This window comes from Tachyglossus aculeatus, chromosome 27 (assembly GCF_015852505.1).
Source record: "Tachyglossus aculeatus isolate mTacAcu1 chromosome 27, mTacAcu1.pri, whole genome shotgun sequence".
Taxonomy (NCBI): Eukaryota; Metazoa; Chordata; class Mammalia; order Monotremata; family Tachyglossidae; genus Tachyglossus; species Tachyglossus aculeatus.
The window spans coordinates 2,102,633-2,126,449 of NC_052092.1; the positions used below are offsets into that span (position 1 = coordinate 2,102,633).

At 49.3% G+C, this 23,817-nt stretch overlaps 1 protein-coding gene across 3 annotated transcripts in view; it reads right to left on the minus strand.

Moving 5' to 3' along the window:
* Window positions 1-23,817, minus strand: part of PNPLA7 (patatin like phospholipase domain containing 7) — a 119,280-nt gene that overhangs the window by 25,324 nt on the left and 70,139 nt on the right. For all 3 annotated transcript variants that reach the window (XM_038767821.1, XM_038767822.1, XM_038767820.1), the window contains 5 exons: window positions 16,508-16,571; window positions 14,338-14,506; window positions 12,146-12,328; window positions 10,716-10,834; window positions 3,678-3,834 (listed from right to left, as the gene is read on the minus strand). In XM_038767821.1, the coding sequence (XP_038623749.1) occupies window positions 3,678-3,834; window positions 10,716-10,834; window positions 12,146-12,328; window positions 14,338-14,506; window positions 16,508-16,571 (692 nt within the window). The remainder of the gene's footprint in view (window positions 1-3,677; window positions 3,835-10,715; window positions 10,835-12,145; window positions 12,329-14,337; window positions 14,507-16,507; window positions 16,572-23,817) is intronic.

Sequence of the window (23,817 nt, forward strand, 5' to 3'; positions counted from 1 at the left end):
TTAGTACAGTGCTCTGCATCCAGTAAGCACCCAATAAATATGATTAAATGAATGAATTTCCTGATTAGCACCCTGTTCCCATCTTCCTGCTCCTGGAAATCCCTTGGCCACCTCGGCATTCCTGAATATATCTGTTCATCATTTACATGTCACTTTCCCAGGGGAGAGACGTTATCCCTTGTCTGAAAAGGACCACGGCCCGGGGCTTGAGTCGGAGTCAGAAGGATGTGGGTTCGAATCCCGGCTCCTCCCCTTGCTTGCTGGGTGGCCTTGGGCAAGTCACTTCCCTTCCCTGGGCCTCAGTTCCCTCCTCTATAAAATGGGGATTGAGACTGTGAGCCCCACTGTCTCCAACCCGATTTGCTTGTGTACGCTCCAACGCTTAGAACAGTGCCTGGCACAGAGTTAGCGCTTAACAAATACCACAGTTATTACCACCGTCATAGTGGGTGGGGAATGTGTCTGTTATATTATTACAGTGTACTCGCCCAAGTACTTAGTACAGTGCTTTGCACGCAGTAAGTGCTCAATAAATACGACTGATTAACTCTTTTGAACCCCCTGGTCTGAGGTGGCCAGCATTTCAACGGCCCAGGGGAGAGCAGGATTAAATTCATTCATTCATCTGTATTTATTGAGAGCTTACTGTGTGCACGGCACTGTACTAAGCACTTGGGAGAGTACAACAATCAACAGACACATTCCCCACCCACAAGGCCTTGACAACGTCAAGACGAAGGTCCCTCAGCGTTAGTGTCTGACTCCTAAGCTCAGAGCTCTTAGATGCCCACTGTTGGGTAGGGACCGTCTCTATATGTTGCCAACTTGTATTTCCCAAGCGCTTGGTACAGTGCTCTGCACACAGTAAGCGCTCAATAAATATGACTGACTGAATGAATGAATGAATGCCCAGCCTCAGCATGGTTTGGGGGATGGGATTGCCGAGATCGGCTGAAAAGGTGTAGAAAAGGATTTTACCTCGGTCAGTCACCTCAACTCAAAAGATGCCAGCATGTGAAAGCGAGAGAGAGAGAGAGAGAAGTTCAGAACGCAAAAGAGAGCAAAGGATTTGTGCAGACATAGAAAAATAAACCCGAGCGTGTTCCCAGAGGAAAGAAGAAAGATCAGGGACGATGCTCGGGCTGGCATTTTGGGCTTTGTGGAGCGAGGTCTTCAGTCACGCGCCTTGCCTCCCCTCAGGAAGGAAGAAAAGGAGAAGGGAGGGTGGGCTTTTTCTTGGGAGTCTGCTGGCGGGATCTTCTGGAACATCATTTGCCCCCTCAGTGAAAGGGTCTGATCTTTCACCCCGTCCCTCTGACCGAGACCTGACCGGGGTCAGGCTCCCCGCAGGCCACAGGCTGCTGCCACTGGGAAGACAGACCTCGAAGCTGAGGCAGAGCCAGGCTGGAAAACGCCCTCCATGAGCCTTCGGCAGGCTCCTGTCATCATCATCATCAATCGTATTTATTAAGCGCTTACTGTGTGCAGAGCACTGTACTAAGCGCTTGGGAAGTACAAATTGGCAACATATAGAGACAGTCCCTACCCAACAGTGGGCTCACAGTCTAAAAGGGGGAGACAGAGAACAAAACCAAACATACTAACAAAATAAAATAAATAGAATAGATATGTACAAGTAATATAAATAGAGTAATAAATACGTACAAACATATATACATATATACAGGTGCTGTGGGGAAGGGAAGGAGGTAAGATGGGCGGGATGGAGAGGGGGACGAGGGGGAGAGGAAGGAAGGGGCTCAGTCTGGGAAGGCCTCCTGGAGGAGGTGAGCTCTCAGTAGGGCCTTGAAGGGAGGAAGAGAGCTAGCTTGGCGGATGGGCAGAGGGAGGGCACTCCAGGCCCGGGGGATGACGTGGGCCGGGGGTCGATGGCGGGACAGGCGAGACCGTCGGCCAGCTGAAGCCGACGAGGGCCGAACCCCTCCTTCGGAGTCCTGACTTTCGACTGGTCAGAGATCGGACCCTCCTTAGCCGGGGGGCTGCACCCTTCCCAGCGTGTACCACGGAGGATCCCGCCTCAAACGACGGCTGTCGAAAGGCCGGGAGGCCTTCGGGCAACCTTACTGTCTGATCCTGTATATATGTATATATGTTTGTACATATTTTTTTACTCTATTTATTTATTTATTTTATTTGTACATATCTATTCTATTTATTTTATTTTGTTAGTATGTTTGGTTTTGTTCTCTGTCTCCCCCTTTCAGACTGTGAGCCCACTGTTGGGTAGGGACTGTCTCTATATGTTGCCAATTTGTACTTCCCAAGCACTTAGTACAGTGCTCTGCACATAGTAAGCGCTCAATAAATACGATTGATGATGATGATGATCCTGGGGGGTTGGGTCCTTGGTTAGGGTTGGGATCGGTGACAGTTTCATATTTCTGCCCCTTTAGAAACTGAAACCACGAGGGTTCAGTTTCCCCTCTCCATCCCCCCCCATCTTACCTCCTTCCCTTCCCCACAGTACCTGTATATATGTATATATGTTTGTACATATTTATTACTCTATTTTATTTTGGTAGTATGTTTGGTTTTGTTCTCTGCCTCCCCCTTTTAGACTGTGAGCCCACTGTTGGGTAGGGACTGTCTCTATATGTTGCCAACTTGGACTTCCCAAGCACTTAGTACAGTGCTCTGCACACAGTAAGCGCTCAATAAATACGACTGATTGATTGATTGAGGGACAGGAGAGAAACCCTTTCGGAACAGAGTCACCTCAGTTCGCCTGAGCAGAAAGGAGGTCTTTTGGGTGTGGAGAAAGAGGGGAAAAAAGCAGCAGGGCCTAGAGGATAAAGCACGGGTTTGGGATCCAGCGTGGCTCAGCGGAAAGAGCCCGGGCTTTGGAGTCAGAAGTCACAGGTTCAAATCCTGGCTCAGCCAGTTGGCAGCTGTGTGACTTTGGGCAAGTCACTTGATTTCTCTGTGCCTCAGTTCCCTCATTTGTAAAATGGGGGTGAAGACTGTGAGCCCCCCCGTGGGACAACCTGATCACCTTGTAACCTCCCCAGCGCTTAGAACAGTGCTTTGCACATAGTAAGCGCTTAATAAATGCCATCATTATTATTATTATTATTATCTGCAAGACCTGGGTTCTAATCCCAGCTCCGCCACTTGCCTGCTGTGTGACTTTGGTCAAGTCGCTTCGCTTCTCTGTGCCTCAGTTACCTCACCGTAAAATGGGGATTAAGACTGTGAACCCCATGTGGGACAGGGACTGTGTCCAACCTGATTAGCTTATATCTGTCCCAGTGTTTATAACACTGCTTGACACACAGTAAGCGCTTCAATACCATGATTAACTCACTTTCTCTGAGGGAAGAGTATCGGGAGACAGCCAGGCCCTGGGAGAACAGCATAAAGGTAAGCTCACTGTGGGCAGTGAATGTGTCCCAAGCGCTTAGTACAGTGCACCGCACACAGTAAGCGCTCAAAAAATACGACCAAATGAACGGAAGGAAGTAATAAAACTTCTTCGACATAGTCGGAACCCTCAAGAGATAATCCCCTCAGGTTGTGTGGAGTCAGGCACCACCGTCTTATTCTGGGTGGGGAGGCCGACGTGGAGGAAACCAGGAGCAGAATTCCGGGTCTTCCCTTCCCCGGATCCGATGATCTCCCTCTAGCCTCTCTGCCACGACAAACCCCGGTGTCCTTACCATGGCCCACTGCTTGGCCCTGATCCTCATCTGACTGTAGTTGCGCTCCATGGCGTAGAGAGCGCCCATGAAGGAGCCGATGGACGTCCCTCCGACCAAGTCCACGGGGATGCCGGCTTCCGACAGGGCCCGGATGATGCCCACTTGGGAACAGCCTCTGGAGCGGAAAGGGAATATATAGTCAGGGCTGGGCTCGGGGCGTCCAGGAGGAGAAGAGCTGTATACCGGCGGACGGGAAGGACGGATCTATCATCGTGGAAACCAGGCCTTGAGAAAAGCGACTATGGTCTAGTGGCTACAGCACGGACCGAAGAGCCAGAAGGACCTGGGTTCTGATCCCGGGTCTGCCCCTCATCTGCTGTGTGATCTTGGGCAAGTCACTTCACTGAGCCTCAGTTATTTTATCTGTCAACTTTACCTGTCTATGGTTTCTAGACTGTGAGCCTGTTGTTGGGCAGGGATTGTCTCTATTTGTGGCTGAATGGTACTTTCCAAGCACTTAGTACAGTCCTCTGCACACAGTAAGCCCTCAATAAATACGACTGAATGAATGAATGAATGAACAAGGACCGTGTCCAACCCAATTTGCTTGTGTCGATCCCAGGGCTTGGGACTGAGATTGTGAGCTCCATGTGGGACAGGAATTGTGTCCAACCAGATTTGCTTGTATCCACTCCAGTGCTTAGTACAGCGCTTAGCACATGGTAAGCACTTAATTACCACAATTTTTATTATTATTATTATTATTCTCTGGGCCTCAGTTCGCTCATGTCAAATGGGGGAGAGAGCCCCACGTGGGACAGGGACTGTGTCCAACCCAATTTACTCGTATCCACCTCAGTGCTTAGTACATGGTAAGCACTTAATTACCACAATTTTTTATTATTATTATTATTCTCTGGGCCTCAGTTCCGTCACGTCAAATGGGGATGGAGGCTGAGAGCCCCACGTGGGACAGGGACTGTGTCCAACCCAATTTACTCGTATCCACCTCAGTGCTTAGTACAGTGTCTGGCACCTGTTAAGTGCTTCGCAATTACCATTATTACTATTATTATTATTATTATGTGAGACAGGGACTGTGTTCAACCTATCTTGAACCTACCCATATATGTATATATGTTTGTACATATTTATTACTCTATTTATTTATTTATTTATTTTACTTGGACATATCTATCCTATTTATTTTATTTTGTTAGTATGTTTGGTTTTGTTCTCTGTCTCCCCCTTTTAGACTGTGAGCCCACTGTTGGGTAGGGACTGTCTCTATATGTTGCCAATTTGTACTTCCCAAGCGCTGAGTACAGTGCTCTGCACATAGTAAGCGCTCAATAAATACGATTGATGATGATGATGATGATACCCAGCGCTTACTTCAGTGCTTTGCACATAGCGCTTAATACCACAACTACTATTATTACATTACATCACATCCAGATGAGAGACCAACAGAGCTTCTCCTCTCGTTTTTTCCTTCCTCCAGGCCCAGTGTGGGGGGGATAGTTTGGGTTACCGGGCAGTGGCAATGTAGCATCTAAATCCAATTTTGGCTTCACTGTGAAATCAGTTTTCTACATAATTTATTTCCAACGAAGTGCACTGCGTCAAAGAGCGGCTGTGGGCACCTCGGTCTGCCAGGTTTTGGGTCGGAGAGCCAGCGTCTCTATTATTATCGAAATCCAGGGCTGGCGTTAAAATGCCCTCAAAGCGTTCCACGTATTATAGCTTGGCCTCTTCCCCCCTTTTCCTCATCTCCCTCGCCCTTCTGAGTCGCCCCGACTTGCTCCCTTTCTTCATCCCCCCCTCCCAGCCCCACACCGCTTACGTCCATACCTGCCATTTTATTTATTTCTATTAATGTCCGTCTCCCTCTCTAGACTGTAAGCTCATTGTGGACAGGGAATTTATAATAATAATAATACTAATGATGATGGTGGTATTTGTTAAGCACTTACTATGAGCAAAGCACTGTTCTAAGCGCTGGGGAGATACAAGGCGATCAGGTTGTCAAGGGTGGGGCTCACAGTCTTAAAGAGAAGCAGCGTGGCTCAGTGGAAAGAGCCTGGGCTTTGGAGTCAGAGGTCATGGGTTCAAATCCCGGGCTCCGCCACCTGTCAGCTGTGTGACTTTGGGCAAGTCACTTCACTTCTCCGGGCCTCGGCTCCCTCATCTGGAAAATGGGGATTAAAACTGTGAGCCCTCTGTGGGACAACCTGATCACCTGGTATCCTCCCCAGTGCTTAGAACAGTGCTTTGCACATAGTAAGCGCCGAATCAATCAATCAATTGTATTTATTGAGCGCTTACTGTGTGCAGAGCACTGTACTAAGTGCTTGGGAAGTACAAGTTGGCAACACATAGAGACAGTCCCTACCCAACAGTGGGCTCACAGTCTAAAAGGGGGAGACGGAGAACAAAACCAAACATACTAACAAAATAAAATGAATAGAATAGATAGGTACAAGTAAAATAAATAAATAGAGTAATAAATATGTACAAACATATATCCATATATACAGGTGCTGTGGGGAAGGGAAGGAGGTAAGATGGGGGGAATGGAGAGGGGGACGAGGGGGAGAGGAAGGAAGGGGCTCAGTCTGGGAAGGCCTCCTGGAGGAGGTGAGCTCTCAGTAGGGCCTTGAAGGGAGGAACAGAGCTAACTTGGCGGATGGGCAGAGGGAGGGCATTCCAGGCCCGGGGGATTATTATTAGAACAGTGCTTTGCACATAGTAAGCACTTAACAAATACCATTACTATTATTATTATTAATCCCCATTTTACAGATGAGGTAACTGAGGCCCAGAGAAGTGAAGTGTCTTGCCCAAAGTCACACAGCTAATAATTGGCGGAGCTGGGATTTGAACCCATGACCTCCGACTCCAAAGCCCAGGCTCTTTCCACTGAGCCACCCTGCTTCTCTGTTTATCTGCTTATTGGTCTATTGCCCTCTCCCAAGCACTCTGCACATAGTAAGCGCTCAATAAATACGATCAACTGACCCCTGAAAAAAAAAAAACCCAAACTCATCTAGGACAGCTGCGGCCAATCCCAAACCCGAGTTCCAAGTCCAGGCCGGCAACCGGCGGCAGTTTTTCCTCTGGAGCGCAGAATTGGGTCAGTGCTGACGGCTGTCAAAAGCAGTTTGCTCAGCTAGGCTTTTTACCACGGGAAGAGGGAAAACTTAATGAGCGTCACGAGAGTCGGAGCCGGGAGTCGGCAGGATCCCCAGGGTGCAGAGAAATCACAGCTCACCCCAGGTGTTCATCTTGGGATGAGGAGCCTGCTGTCTTGTCACCAAGATGCCCGAACTTTAACAGAAACACTCTCAACATTTTTTTTTCTGGTATTGGTTAAGCGCTGACAAGTGTCAGGTGCTGTACTGAGCGCTGGGGGAGATACAAGCTAATTCAATTGTGGTGCAGAGAAATCACAGCTCACCCCAGGTGTTCATCTTGGGATGAGGAGCCTGCTGTCTTGTCACCGAGACGCCCGAACTTTAATAGAAACACTCGCGACATTTTTTTTTTCTGGTATGGGTTAAGCGCTGACTGTCAGGCGCTGTACTTAGCGCTGGGGGAGATACAAGCTAATTCATTTGTGGTGCAGAGAAATCACAGCTCACCCCAGGTGTTCATCTTGGGATGAGGAGCCTGATGTCTGGTCACCAAGACGCCCGAACTTTAATAGAAACACTCTCAACATTTTTTTTTCTGGTATTGGTTAAGCGCTGACTAAGTGTCAGGCGCTGTACTGAGCGCTGGGGGAGATACAAGCTAATTCATTCATTCAATCATATTTATTGAGGGCTTACTGTGTGCAGAGCACTGTACTAAGCGCTTGGGAAGTACAAGTTGGCAACATATAGAGACAGTCCCTACCCAACAGTGGGCTCACAGTTTAAAAAGCGGTAGGGAAGCACAAACCCAGTGCTTGGCACACAGTAAGCGCTTAACAAATACTATTGTTACTATTATTACAAGCAGCGTGGCTCAGTGGAAAGAGCCTGGGCTTTGGAGTCAGAGGTCATGGGTTCAAATCCCGGCTCTGCCAACTGTCAGCTGTGTGATTTTGGGCAAGTCACTTCACTGGGCCTCAGTTCCCTCGTCTATAAAATGGAGATCAACTGTGAGCCCCCTGTGGGACAACCTGATCGCCTTGTAATCTCCCCAGCGCTTAGAACAGTGCTGTGCACATAGTAAGCGCTTAACAAATACCATCATTATTATTATTATTAACGGCATCATCCTCCTCACTGACCTTCCCAACTTGTACTTCCCAAGCGCTCAGTACAGTAGGCCCTACTGAGAGCTCACCTCCTCCAGGGGGCCTTCCCAGACTGAGCCCCTTCCTTCCTCTCCCCCTCGTCCCCCTCCCCACCCCTCATCTTACCTCCTTCCCTTCCCCACAGCACCTGTATATATGTATATATGTTTGTACATATTTGTTACTCTATTTATTTATTTTACTTGTACATATCTATTCTATTTATTTTATTTTGTTAGTATGTTTGGTTTTGTTCTCTGTCTCCCCCTTTTAGACTGTGAGCCCACTGTTGGGTAGGGACCGTCTCTATATGTTGCCAACTTGGACTTCCCAAGCGCCTAGTACAGTGCTCTGCACACAGTAAGCGCTCAATAAATACGATTGATGATGATGATGATGAGTAAGCGCTCAATAAATACGACTGAATGAATGAATGAATGAATGAACCTCCCTGCCTCTTGTCTCTCCCGACTCCAGTGCTTACTTCACTCTTTCACCCAGATCGTTCTTTCAAAAACTCCCCCCCAAACGACAACAACAACAACAACAACAAAACAACAACAAACAGGTGCAGGGGGGCTTGTTTTCCACAGGAACTAGAAATCACAATTTCAATTTTGGCCACACAAATAACCCCTGCCTAGGAGAATCCCAGAAACTCCTTGGTGGCTTCACCAGGGCAGGATATCCCTTGGAGGAAACCCATTTGGGCTCTGGGTTGGCAACCAAAAACCTAAACAGCAACCGCTAGCCTGCGGGCAAACTTTTGAGCCCACTGTTGGGTGGGGACTGTCGCTGTATGTTGCCAACTTGGACTTCCCAAGCGCTCAGTACAGTGCTCTGCACACAGTATGCGCTCAATAAATACGATTGATTGATTGATTCTCTGCTTTCCCTCTCCGCGGCATCTCTGTGTGGCAGCTGCTTCCCTCCAGGATCCGTGTTCGAGCCACCGGAGGACGAGAAGTTGAAAATCGAACGGCCGGGCCATACGGAGGATGAGGGGGAAAAAAATTTATATATGATAGGAGGAGGAGGAGGTGGGATATTGAGGACCTGCTTAAAAACTGCCCTATACTAAGTAATTAATATGATAATTGTGGTATTTGTTCAGCGCTTACTGGGCGGGGCATACTGGGAGTCAGAAGGTCATGGGCTCCACCACTTTCATTCATTCAATCGTATTTATTGAGCGCTTACTGTGTGCAGAGCACTGTACTAAGCGCTTGGGAAGTCCAAGTTGGCGACATATAGAGCTGGTCCCTACCCAACAGTGGGCTCACAGTCTGGAAGAGTGACCTTGGGCAAATCACATCACTTCTCTGGGCCTCAGTTCCCTGCTGTGGCCCAGTGGAAAGGACCTGGGCTTTGGAGTCAGAAGTCATGGGTTCAAATCCCAGCTCTGCCAACTGTCAGCTGTGTGACTTTGGGCAAGTCATTTCACTTCCCTGTGCCTCAGTGCCCTCATCTGTAAAATGGGGATTAAAACTGTGAGCCCCCTGTGGGACCACCTGATCACCTTGTAACCTCCCCAGCGCTTAGAACAGTGCTCTGCACATAGTAAGCGCTTAATAAATGCCATCATTATTATTATTATTATTACCTCATCTGTAAAATGGGAATGGGGCCTGCGAGCCCCACGTGGGACAGGGATTGTGTCCAACTTGATTTGCTTGTACCCACCCCAGTGCTCAGTACAGGGTCTGGCACATAGTAAGCGCTTAACAAATACCACGATTATTATTACTGCAAGAAAATCAAATTGGACACTCCTGTCCAATGTGGGGGTGTCGCAATCCCAATCCCCATTTCACAGCTGAGGTAACTGAGGCCCAGAGAAGTGACAATTGGACCAAGTCATCATCAATCATCAATCGTATTTACTGAGCGCTTACTGTGTGCAGAGCACTGTACTAAGCGCTTGAAACTTGAAACTAAGTCAGTTTCCTCACCTGTAAAAGAGGGGTAAGATCACTGCTCTCCCGCCTTCTTAGATTATAAACTTCAGACAGGACGCTAATTCTGTTGTATCGTCCTCTCCCAAGCGCTCAGCCCAGTGCTCTGCACATAGTTAAGCGCTCAGGAACTACTGCTGATTCATTCAGTCATTCAATCGTATTTATTGAGCGCTTACTGTGTGCAGAGCATCGTACTAAGCGCTTGGGAAGTGCAAGTTGGCAACATAACAACAAGTTGGCTGACTGATTGACAGACACCGGTCTGATCTGATTATCCCGTATCCAGCCTCGTGCTCGGCCCGTAGAAAGTGCTAAATTCCAGACCGTAACTAACCGATGATTATCGAGGCGAATCATCATCATCAATCGTGTTTATTGAGCGCTTACTGTGCGCAGAGCACTGGACTAAGCGCTTGGGAAGTACAAATTGGCAACACAGAGAGACATAAAAGCGGGTGAAGGGGAGTCAGAGGAGACGGGAGCGTTTTCTAAAAAGGGAGAGCCGATCTCTCAGACACCCCGCATTTCTCCCCACATTTCATCCCTTGGTGTTCCCGGGGGCAACGGCTGAACTCCTGGAGACGGGGGTCCCGCTCCGTGGCCCCCTTGCACCCCCCATCAGCACGAGCATGCTTAAAGGGGTTGTCCCTCGTCAAACGGGGACTCCTCACCTTCAGCTTCGAAGCCCTCCATCACCTCACCCCCTTCTTCCCCACCTGGCTGCTCTCCTACTCCAACCCAGCGCTTAGTCCAGTGCTCCGCGCACAATAAGCGCTCAATAAATACGATCGATCCATCGACCCATTGACTGACCGAGCTCCCCCGCCTCCGAGCACCAGCGCGATGGCGTTCCCAGTCAGGACCCGGGCCAGGCGGGAGAAGTCGGAATGCCGGTCTGGGGACCTCTGGAAAACCCGATCGTACATTTCCACCTGCCGGAGACACAGAAAAATCCGTCACGCACCCGGCAGACGGGGGGGATTTCCACAAAAATAACAATAATTGCGGTATTTGTGACGGGCTTTCTTTACGCCAGGCATTGGACTAAGCGCTGCGATGGATACCGGCTGGGGGTCAGGAGGGTTCTACTCCCAGCACCACCACTTTTCTGCTGTGTGACCTTGGGCAAGTCACTCCACTTCTCGGAGCAGAGGAGCATCGTGGCTCAGTGGAAAGAGCCCGGGCTTCAGAGCCGGAGGTCGTGGCTTCGAATCCCGGCTCTGCCACGTGTCTGCTGTGTGACCTTGGGCAAGTCACTTAACTTCTCTGAGCCTCAGTCCCCTCATCTGCAAAATGGGGATTAAGACTGTGAGCCCCACGTGGGACAACCTGATCACCTTGTATCCCCCCAGCGCTTAGAACAGTGCTTTGCACATAGTAAGTGCTTAACAAATGCCATTATTACATTACATTAGAACGGTGCTTTGCACATAGTAAGCGCTTAACAAATGCCATTATTATTATTATTATTATTCTCTGGGCCTCAGTTCCCTCATCAGTCTGAGAGCTCACCTCCTCCAGGAGGCCTTCCCAGACTGAGCCCCCACCTTCCTCTTCCCCTCCTCCCCCTCTCCACCGCCCCCTTACCTCCTTCCCTTCCCCACAGCACCTGTATATATGTATTTATGTTTGTACATATTTATTACTCTATTTATTTTTTTATTTTACTTGTACATATCCATTCTATTTATTTTATTTTGTTAATATGTTCGGTTTTGTTCTCTGTCTCCCCCTTCCAGACTGTGAGCCCACTGTTGGGTAGGGACCGGCTCCATATGTTGCCAACTTGGACTTCCCAAGCGCTTAGTCCAGTGCTCTGCACACAGTAAGCGCTCAATAAATACGATTGATTGATTGATTGATTGATCAGTCAAACGGGGCTGGAGAACGTGAGCCCCACGGGGGCCAGGGATCGTAGCCAACCCGATCCGCTTTTATTTAGCATAATGCCGGGCCCGCAGTCGGCGCTTACCAAGATCCCCCGATCATCATCATCATCAATCGCATTTATTGAGCGCTTACTGTGTGCAGAGCACTGTACGAAGCGCTTGGGAAGTACAAATTGGCAACATATAGAGACGGTCCCAACCCAACAGTGGGCTCACAGTCTCAACGGGGGAGAATCCCCGATCGTTATTAGTATTCCCCAACAGTCCCGCCCGCCGGGCCTCCTCTCCCCCAACGGAGGAGGAGAGGGTGGGGAGAGTCGCGAGGCGGTGGTCCGGGGCCCGTCGGGGCCTTACCAGCTTGGGCGGGCTCCTGCGGGAGAAGATGCGTCGCGGGCAGCAGAGGTGCAGGTGGCCGGAACACCAGCTCCGCATGTTAAGCCAGTCCACCGTGCGGGCCGGGGGCGGGCCGTCCTCCTTGTGCAGCAAGATCAGCTGCTTCTGAGCTCGCACGGCCGTGTTCTCCAACATCCGCTCCAGCTTGGGGGACACACGCGCGCAGCACTGTTAACCTCGATTCCTTCGCTCGGCGGTACTTGCTGAGCGCTTCCTTGGGTGCACAGCGCCGTACTGAGCACTTGGGAGAGGACAAGCACTCTTGTCTCTTTTAGACTGGGAGCCCACTGTTGGGTAGGGACCGTCTCTATATGTTGCCAACTTGGACTTCCCAAGCACTTAGTACAGTGCTCTGCTCTCATAGAATGAAGGGCCTCTACACAGGAGGGTGGAGAAACTGAGTCATCCAATGCGAAAGGGTGAGGGTGAAGGGGACTCACAGAACCCAGCTTTCCAGATCCCCAGGAATGTCGTTGAAAAGGGATTAGTGGTTAGCAGACTGAGCCCCTTCCTTCCTCTCCCCCTCGTCCCCCTCTCCATCCCCCCATCTTACCTCCTTCCCTTCCCCACAGCACCTGTATATATGTATATATGTCTGTACATATTTATTGCTCTATTTATTTTACTTGTACATATCTATTCTATTTATTTTATTTTGTTAGTATGTTTGGTTTAGTTCTCTGTCTCCCCCTTTTAGACTGTGAGCCCACTGTTGGGAAGGGACTGTCTCTATATGTTGCCAATTTGTACTTCCCAAGCGCTTAGTACAGTGCTCTGCACATAGTAAGCGCTCAATAAATAGGATTGATGATGATGATGCACACAGTAAGTGCTCAATAAATACGATTGATTGATTGATTGATTGACAACAGAGCACTAAACAGACGCATTCCCTGCCCCCGAGGAGCTCTAGGTGTATTTGTTCATTCGACTTGATTTATTGGGCGTTTACTGCGCGCTTGGAAAGTACAGTTGAGTAACAGAGCTCTCAGTGTACAGTCTTCCTTCTCTAATCATCATCATCATCATCAATCGTATTTATTGAGCGCTTACTGTGTGCACAGCACTGTACTAAGCGCTTGGGAAGTACAAGTTGGCAACATATAGAGACAGTCCCTACCCAATAGTGGGCTCACAGTCTAAAAGGGGGGGGGGGGGTAATAATGATAATATTATAATTATCTAATAATAATGATAATGAGGTCTCAGTTACCTCATTTGTACCGAATTGTTCTTTCCAAGCGCTTAGTGCACACAGTAAGTGCTCAATAAATATGACTGAATGAATAAAATAATGAATAATGAATAAAATAAAATAAAATTTTATTCAATAAAATAATGAATAAAATGGGGATGAAGACTGTGAGCCCCATGTGGGACAACCTGATTACCTTGTATCTACCCCAGTGCTTAGAACGGTGCTTGGCACATGGAAAGCGCTTAGCAAATACCATTATTATTATTATTATTATTATTATTCTTATATACCAGGTGCTGTACTAAGTGCTAGGGTAGATAATAATAATAGTGGTACTTGTTAAGCGCTTACTAGGTGCAAGGTGAGGTGCAAGGTGAGAAGCAGCGTGGCTCAGGGGAAAGAGCATGGGCTTTGGAGTCAGAGGTCATGGGTTCGAATCCCGGCTCCACCACGTCTGCTGTGTGACCTCGGGCAAGCCACTTAACTTCTTGGAGCCTCAGTTACCTCATCTGTAAAATGGGGATGATGACTGTGAGCCCCACGCGGGACAACCTGATCACCTTGTATCCCCCCACCAGTGCTTAGAACACTGCTTTGCACATAGTAAGCGCTTAACAAATGCCATCAAAAAAAAAAAAGGCACTGTGCTAAGCGTTGGGGTGGCTACAAGCAAATCGTGTTGGACACAGTCCCTGCCCCTCGTGGGTCTCCCAGTCTCAATCCCCATTTTCCAGGTGAGGGAACTGAGGGCCGGAGAAGTGGAGTGACTTACCCAAGGTCACACGGCAGAGAAGTGGCGGGGCGGGAATTAGAAGCTCCCCGTGGGCAGGGACTATGACTGTTGATTGTTCTACCATCCCCTCCCAAGCGCTCGGCCCGGGGGCTCTGCCCACGGTAAGCACTCGATAAATCCGACCGACCGACGGACTAGTAGACTAGTAAGGGAGGGTCTCACCTCGCCTACGGTGGGCTCCTGCTCGCCCAGCCCGACGATGAGGATACAGTCGGCCTGCCGGATGCAGCGTTGGGTCCAGGGCGTCAGAGTGCTGTCCGCCTGGTACAGGACGATGCGGTGTATGTCCTCCTGTTGGCCCAGCCAGCTGGACAGCCGGTACTCATGGATGCTGCATGGACCAGTCAGAAAACCCTCCTGATTACTCCTTTCCCGCCCCTTCCGTTGATCGGGCCACGTTCGCCGGGCGCTTAGGAGTACTAAGAAGTCGCTCATTCATTCGATCGCCTTTATTGAGGGCTTAATGTGTGCAGACAGCTTAGGAGAGGACGACAGAATGACGAACGGACACGTTTCCTGCCCGTGATGGGCTTACGGTCTAGAGGTGGGGGAGACGGATATCAATAGAAATGACGTTGCAGAGAAGCAGCATGGCTTAGTGGCCCACGTCATCCCCATGGCCTGGAATGCCCTCCCTCCCAACATCCGCCAAGCTAGCTCTCTTCCTCCCTTCAAGGCCCTACTGAGAGCTCACCTCCTCCAGGAGGCCTTCCCAGACTGAGCCTCCTCCTTCCTCGCCCCCTCGTCCCCCTCTCCATCCCCCCATCTTACCTCCTTCCCTTCCCCACAGCACCTGTATAGATATATATATGTTTGTACATATTTATTACTCTATTTTACTTGTACATACATATTTTATTTTGCTAATATGTTTGGTTTTGTTCTCTGTCTCCCCCTTCTAGATTGTGAGCCCACTGTTGGGTAGGGGCTGTCTCTATATGTTGCCAACTTGGACTTCCCAAGCGCTTAGTACAGTGCTCTGCACACAGTAAGCGCTCAATAAATACGATTGATTGATTGATTGATTGAAAGAGCCTAGACTTGGGAGTCAGGAGATGTGGGTTCTAATCCCGGCTCTGCCACTTGTCTGCTGTGGGACCTTGGGCAAGCCACTTCTCTGGGCCTCAGTTCCCCCAACTGTAAAACAGGGATTAAGACTGTGAGCCCCATGTGGGACAACCTGATTACCAGTTCTTAGAACAGTGCTCGGCAAATACAATTATGATTATTACCATAAGTGAGTAAATTACACATAAATGTGGTATTTAAGCGCTTACCGTGTGCCAGGCACTGTATTAAGCGCTGGGGTGGATACGAGCAAATCGGGTTGGGCCCGGTCCCTGTCCCACGTGGGGCTCACAGTCTCCATCCCTGTTTTGCAGATGAGGGAACTGAGGCCCGGAGAAGTGACCTGCAGGCAAGTGTGATCATCAGAACCCATGATCTTCTGTCTCCCAATCAATCAATCGTATTTATTGAGCGCTTACTGTGTGCAGAGCACTGTACTAAGCGCTTGGGAAGTACAAGTTGGTGACAAATAGAGACGGTCCCTACCCAACAGTGACCAAGTGGCTAGATCTCACCAAGAATTTGGTGGGGGGTGGTGGGGGTCTCCTCGCTGGCCCACTGTACCGATGGGAAGCCAGAACAGAGAGGCTGGTGGGGGGTTTGAGGGGGTGAAACCAACATCTCGAAGTGCGTGAAACCTTAACCTCGAAGCCCCGAACCCGGCCTGAAAGCCCCTTCTGGAGCTGAGTCCGAGAGACGCGTCTTGGAGCGGGGTCGGCCTGCCCTCAAGCGAAACAGCCCCTGAGCCAGAGGATTTCGAGAGCGAGGAGGGAATTATTACGCGAACAAAGAGAAAGCGGGCTTCGGCTGAAACTGCCAAATCCGAAACATGTCTCTTCAGCCTCCTGGGGACTTGACGTCCCGGCTAATCTTCCGCCCTCATCAAGCTCATTATTTTCCTGCTGCTCTTTGTTTCCTTCGACTGGCCGCTCACCACCCAGAGCGGCTCCGGCTCCTTCTGCTCGAATCAGACGGCGCACGATGTCGCCCAGATTAACGCAGATCGGCCGACTGTTCCGCTACGCGGAACCTCCTCCCTCCTTCTTTTTACTCAGCCCGAACAAAGAGAGCGCTCCACTAAGAGGTCGCCGCTCGGAACGTGGTATTTTTATCGACGGGAATGGTTTCGGTTTTTTTCTTCTCCCCCCACCATAAAGCCGGGTCTTCTGGAGCTAAGAGCCGAACGCATTTCTACTCTTTGGACCCAACCAGAGTCCAGAAAGAGCTCCTTCAGAGAAGGTTGGTGGGCTTGAGGTCAGCTTACCTGTCCAGTGCCGTGTTCCCAAGGCGCTGCTTGATGTTGTCGCTCGTCAAGAGCAGGACGGGACCTGAAAAATATCGGTCTCCTCTGAAAATCCCCAACACGTGAAATTCAAAGACCCTAACCCCACACCTGCTGATACAGGAATCCATCAGAATTATTAGCATCATATTTATTCAGCGCCCACCATGTGCCGAGAACCGTTCTAAGCCCTGGGGCGGACGCGAGTTAATCAGGCCGGACACCGTCCCTGTCTAAGCAGGAGGGAGAAGTAGTTTTGACTCCTCATTTCACAGATGAGGAAACTGAGGGCCACAGAAGTGAAGTGACTTGCCCACGGTCACACAGCGGACAAGTGGCGGAGCCAGGATTAGAACCCAGATAATAATAATAATGGCATTTGTTAAGTGCTTACTATGTGCAAAGCACTGTTCTAAGCGCTGGGGGGATACAAGGTGATTAAGTTGCCCCACGTGGGGCTCACAGTCTTAATCCCCATTTTACAGATGAGGTAACTGAGGCTCAGAGAAGTTAAGTAAGAGCCTGGGCTCTTTCCACTGAGCCACACCGCTTCTATGGGACAATGGGACATGGACTGTGTCCAACCTGATTACTTTGTATCTGCCTCGGCGCTTACAACAGTGCCTGGGGCTCACAGTCTTAATCCCCACTTTACAGATGAGGTCACTGAGGCTCAGAGAAGTTAAGTGACTTGCCCAAGGTCACACAACAGACATGTGGTGGAGCCGGGATTCGAACCCATGACCTCTGACTCCAAAGCCCGGGATCTTTCCACTGAGCCACGCTGCTTCTCTATGTAGAAGAGAGAATAGGCTTGAAAATGTATGCTAGGAAAAGGGGAGATGTTACGTGCAGGCACTGCTGCCTGATAAGAAGAGAATGGGGCATAGAGTCAGGAGACCCTCTACTGCCGAACTGCTGTGTGACCTCAGGAATCTCACTTAACCGCTCTGTGCCTCAGTTTCTTCAACTGTAAAATTGGAACACCTCCCAGCCCTGGGCTCCATCCAATAGGCCCCGCTGCTTCTCTATATATGTTTGTACATATTTATTACTCTATTTATTTATTTTACTTGTACATATCTATTCTATTTATTTTATTTTGTTAGTACGTTTGGTTTTGTTCCCTGTCTCCCCCTTTTAGACTGTGAGCCCAATGTTGGGTAGGGACTGTCTCTATATGTTGCCAATTTGGACTTCCCAAGCACTTAGTACAATGCTCGGCACATAGTAAGCGCTCAGTAAATATGATTGATTGACTGATTCTCTAAATGAGGAAGAACAGCGAGGTGCAGCGGAAAGAGCCCAGGAGGTCTGCGGACCTGGGTTCTAATCCCGGCTCCGCCGCTTGTCTGCTATGTGACCAGGGGCGGGTCATTTCTCTGGGCCTCAGTTTCCTCCTCTGTCAACGCTGCTTCTCCGCTTCCTTCGCTTCGCCAACCCCGGCCTAACGTGCTACGCTCTCCATTTCTTGCCGCCTCGAGTAATTAACCTCCGGAGCCTGCCCGTCGTTAACGGATTCATCCCATTTCACACTCGGAAACGTCGGCCCTCAAGCGGCAGCCGGCTCTGTTCCTCGAACCCGAGAGCCACGGGGAGCCCGGCTGGTGAGCGAGGCGGGAACGGTTGCCGCGGTGAAGAATTCATCAACCTCGCGTTGGTTGCCAACTAACTAGCCTTCCTCTCGGGGAAAATGAGGATTCAATCCCCAGTCTCCGTCCTACTTAAGACGATGAGGCCTCCTGGGGAACTTGATAGGGAAGCAATGTGGCCTAAAGAAAAGAGCCCAGTTTTAGAGTTAGAAGGACCTGGGAACTAATCCCGGCTCCGCCACCTGTCTGCTGGGTGACCCTGGGTAAGTCATTTCACTTCCCTGGGCCTCGGTTCCCTCAGCTGTAAAACGGGGGTTCAGGGTGTGATCCCCATGCGGGAAAGGGACTGAAACCACTTTGTCTCCTATCTACCTCAGCACTTAGTACAACACCTGCAACATAGAAAGCGCTTAACAAATGCCATTAAAAAAAAAACCTTGTATCTAGAAGCAGCGAGGCTCAGCGGAAAGAGCCCGGGCTTTGGAGTCGGAAGTCAAGGGTTCAAATCCCGGCTCTGCCAATTGTCAGCTGGGTGACTTTGGGCAGGTCTCTTAACTTCTCTGTGCCTCAGTTACCTCTCCTGTCAAACGGGGGTTAAGACGGTGAGCCCCCCGTGGGACAACCTGATCACCCTGTAACCTCCCCAGTCCTTAGAACGGTGCTTGGCACATAGTAAGCACTTAATAAATGCCATAATCATCATTATTATTATTACCCCAGTGCTTAGCACAGTGCTTTTAGACTGTGAGCCCACTGTTGGGTAGGGACTGTCTCTACATGTTGCCAACTTGGACTTCCCAAGCGCTTAGTACAGTGCTCTGCACACAGTAAGCGCTCGATAAATCATCATCATCATCATCAATCGTATTTATTGAGCGCTTACTATGTGCAGAGCACTGTACTAAGCGCTTGGGAAGTACAAATTGGCAACACATAGAGACAGTCCCTACCCAACAGTGGGCTCACAGTCTAAAAGTCTACAAGGGGGAGACAGAGAACAAAACCAAACATACTAACAAAATAAAATAAATAGAATAGATATGTACAAGTAAAATAAATAAATAAATAAATAAATAAATAAATAAATAAATAAATAAATAAATGCGACTGATTGATTGATTGACACGTAGCACTTAAATACCACAATTATTATTATTGCTGTTGTCCTTATCATTATTAGGAGGGTATCAGAAAAAGCAGCTAGAGGAAGGCGTCTCCAAGCCGGTCACCCAGTGGACAAGAGGCCTGGGATAGCCAGACCATCATCATCATCATCATCAATTGCATTTATTGAGCGCTTACTATGTGCAGAGCACTGTACTAAGCGCTTGGGAAGTACAAATTGGCAACATATAGAGACAGTCCCTACCCAACAGTGGGCTCACAGTCTAAAAGACCACGCCGCTTCTCAAGCGCGGCTCGCCTGACTTCGACTTCACGGGAGCCACGTTGACCACAACTTTCAGGCGATAAACGCCTCGCACGACACAACGCTCTGCAAGGACTTTGGCGGATCTCTCCTGCTGGAGGACGCGCCAACCTTTCGCGCTCACCAGATGCTGAAGGCGAGCGCTGTCACTCCCTCTAATTATCGGACCATGTAATATTCATGCGTTCTACTTTAATGCTCTCTCTCCCCTCTAATGACACGAAAACACCCTCCTTGAAATAGGGGGGGAGACAAGTCCATGAGGAACGTCATTGTAGAACGCCCTCCCCCGTGAAGACTCCATCTGTCCGGTGGACGTGAGAATGAGGGTTAAAATAAAAAAGGCGGCTATTTAGGAGAAAAATAAAAGTTGCGGGAAAAAAGGCCGGGGATGGGATGTCCGGTCGCAGGAAGAGAGGAAGCAACTTAAAGCATCATCATCATCATCAATCGTATTTATTGAGCGCTTCCTATGTGCAGAGCACTGTACTAAGCGCTTGGGAAGTACAAATTGGCAACATATAGAGACAGTCCCTACCCAACAGTGGGCTCACAGTCTAAAAGGGGGAGACGGAGAAAAAAACCAAACATACTAACAAAATAAAATAAATAGAATAGATATGGACAAGTAAAATAGAGTAATAAATATGTACAAACATATATTCATATATACAGGTGCTGTGGGGAAGGGAAGGAGGTAAGATGGGGGGGATGGAGAGGGGGACGAGGGGGAGAGGAAGGACGGGGCTCAGTCTGGGAAGGCCTCCAGCAGTGTAGTCCAGTGGCTAGAGCACGTGAGTTTTAATCCCAGCTCCGCCACTTGTCTGCTGTGTGACCCTGGGCAAGTCATTTCACTTCTCTGGGCCTCCGTTCCCCCGTCTGTACAATGGGAATTAAGACGTGATCCCTGTATAGTAATAATGACGGTATTTGCTAAGCGCTTACTGTGTGCCAAGCACCGTTCTAAGTGCTGGGGTAGATACAAGGTGATCGGGTTGTCCCATGTGGGGCTCGCAGTCTTGATCCCCGTTTTACAGATGAGGGAACTGAGGCACAGAGAAGTGAAATGACTTGCCTTAAGTCACACAGCTGATAAGTGGCAGAGGTGGGATTAGAACCCACGACCTCTGACTCCCAAGCCTGGGCTCTTTCCACTGAGCCACACCGCTTCTATGGGACAATGGGACACGGACTCTGTCCAACCTGATTACTTTGTATCTGCCTCAGCGCTTACAACAGTGCCTGGCATTCATTCTTTCATTCATTCAGCTGTATTTATTAAGCCCTTACTGTGTGCAGAGTACCGTACTAAGCGCTTGGAAATTACATAGTGAGTGCTTAACAGATCCTTTTAAAGAAAAAAGAAAAGAAAAGAAAGAACCAGAAATGATTTCAAATCAGTATCAGGTGATGGACGGGGTGAAGCTGCAGAAATCTCAGCAAGTCACTGACGAGTTGAAGGAGAAAGGCAAGCAGATTTATACACAGTGGGGATGACAGACTCCAATTTTCGGGAAAAGGTGCGTGGTTTAAAAACAACAATAATAATAGTGGGAATTATTCCACGCTTAGTATTTGCTGAGCACTGGGATAGATAAAAGATAATCAGGTCGGACACCGTCCCCGTCCCCCGCAGGGCTTGCAATCTAACAGGGAGGGAGAATAGATTTGATCTTACAGACAGGAATAAAGAAGTCACTTGCCCAAGGTTCCACGGTAAACCACCTGCCGACGTGGCATTCGAACCCAGGTCCTCGGACTACCAAACCCACGCTCCCTCCCCTAGATCACGCTGCTTCTCAAAGGGAAATAATAATAATGATGGCCTCTATTAAGCTCCTACTATGTGCAAAGCACTAAGCACTGGGGAGGTTACAAGGCGATCAGCTTGTCCCACGGGGGGCTCACAGTCTTAATCCCCATTTTCCAGATGAGGTCACTGAGGCCCAGAGAAGTGAAGTGACTTGCCCACAGTCACCCAGCTGACAAGTGGCGGAGTTGGGATTTGAACCCATGACCTGTGACTCCAAATCCCGGGCTCTTCATTCTGCATTATGGGGGAGGCGATTCTTAAGGGGCGGCCCAAGTTCCTCTGGAAACTGAGTCAAAATCTAGTGAGACTTGGGTTCGAGAAAACAGCGGAACTGTCTTTTTCAAGGTCAGTCACTAAAACGGAAAGCTCTTCGGGGTTGAGAGGGGGGTCGCGCTGGAGGATTTTAATATAAAACTGGATATCAACCCGAAAGAGGGTGTCCTTTCTGGAAATTAGCTTTAGATTAAACCGACCGTGATAAAGACACTCCGGCAGAACTAATCTGTGTGAAGGGCAATCGGCTTCACTCCTCAGGTTCTGGGGCGAGAAAAGGAGTCCCATGTGGGAACCGGGTTGTGTCAGATCTTATCATCTGGTACCTACCCCAGTGCTTAGCACAGTGCTTGTTACGTGGCAGGTACTTAACAAATGACGCCGGGGAAACAGCTTGTTTTAGTGGATAGAGCCTGGGCGTGAGAGTCGTAGGACCTGGGGTCTAATCCCGGTTCTGCCATTTGTCTGCTGTGTGACCTCGGGCAAGTCACTTAATAATAATAATAATAATAATGCTGGCATTTATTCCCAACTTGTACTTCCCAAGTGCTTAGTACAGGGCTCTGCACACAGTAAGCGCTCAATAAATACGATTGATTGATTGATTGATTATTAAGCGCTATGTGCCAAGTACAGTTCTAAGCGCTGGGGAGGTTACAAGGCAATCAGGTTGTCCCACAGGGGGCTCAGTCTACATCCCCAGTTTCCAGAGGAGGGAACTGAGGCCCAGAGAAGTGACTTGCCCAATGTCCCACAGCTGACAATTAGCGGAGCCGGGATTTGAATCCATGACCTATGACTCCCAAGCCTGTGCTCTTTCATTCATTCATTCATTCATTTGTATTGAATTAAATGAATCCCCTTCCCCCCGCCTTGCCTCCTTCCGCTCCCCACAGCACCTGTATATATGTATATATGTTTGTACATATTTATTACTCTATTTATTTATTTTATTTGTACATATTTATTCTATTTATTTTATTTTGTTAATCTGTTTTGTTTTGTTCTCTGTCTCCCCCTTCTAGACTGTGATCCCACTGTTGGGTAGGGACCGTCTCTAGATGTTGCCAACTTGGACTTCCCAAGCGCTTAGTACAGTGCTCTGCACACCGTAAGCGCTCAATAAATATGACTGAATGAGTGAATGAATTTATCGAGCGCTTACTGTGTGCAGAGCACTGCACTAAGCGCTTGGGAAGTACAAGTTGGCAACATATAGAGACGGTCCCTACCCAACAGTGGGCTTCCACTGAGCCACGCTGCTTCTCTTACTCCTCTTCACCTCAGTTATCTCATCTGTAAATGGGTATTAAATCCCCCTCTGCCTGATTTAAACTGTGGGACGGGGATTGTGCCCAACCTGATTGTCTAGGGGAAATAGTCCGGGCCTGGGAATCAGAGGACCTGGGTTCAAATCCCGGCTCCGCCAATTGTCAGCTGTGTGACTTTGGGCAAATCACTTCCCTTCTCTGAGCCTCAGTTTCCTCATCTGCAAAACGGGGATGCGATACCATTCCCCCTCCTACTTCGACTGTGAGCTCCAATGGGACTTGACAATCTACCCAACAGTGGGCTCACAGTGGGCACATAGTAAGCACTTACCATATACCATTAAAAAAAAACAAATTAGAGCCACTTGAGCTTTTGTTTCTCCCAGACCTTGGGGTTTCATCTGAACTGCTACTAAGGCCTCACGCTCAGACAAAAATAGCCTCCTTCCGTGTCACGTCGCGGCAACATATAGAACGCCAACTGTTCCGCAAACTGTTCTGAGCCCGGAGATCTGGGATCCCGGGACCTGCTTCCGGAGGCATCTGGAGGAGTTCCCGGGAGCGGGCCGCTCGAGGCTTTTGGGAGCTCAGGGGCCGGGAAGGAAAACAGCCACCTCTGCCTGTTGTCCTAGGGTCCGCTCCAGACTGGAAACTCATCTGGATGGCAAGCAGCGAGGTTTAATGGAAAGAACTCGGGCCTGGGAATCGGGGGGCCGGGGTTCGAATCTCGCTCCACCGCTCGGCTCCTGTGTGACCTCAGGAGAGTGGCTTCGCTTCTCTGGGCCTCGGTTCCCTCACCTGCCAAATGAATATCTATTCCCCCTCCTCCTTACACTGTGGGCTTCATGAGGGATGGGGACTGTGTCCCGTCGGATTAACTTGCAAAGCCCAGCGCTTAGTATATTAATCGACAC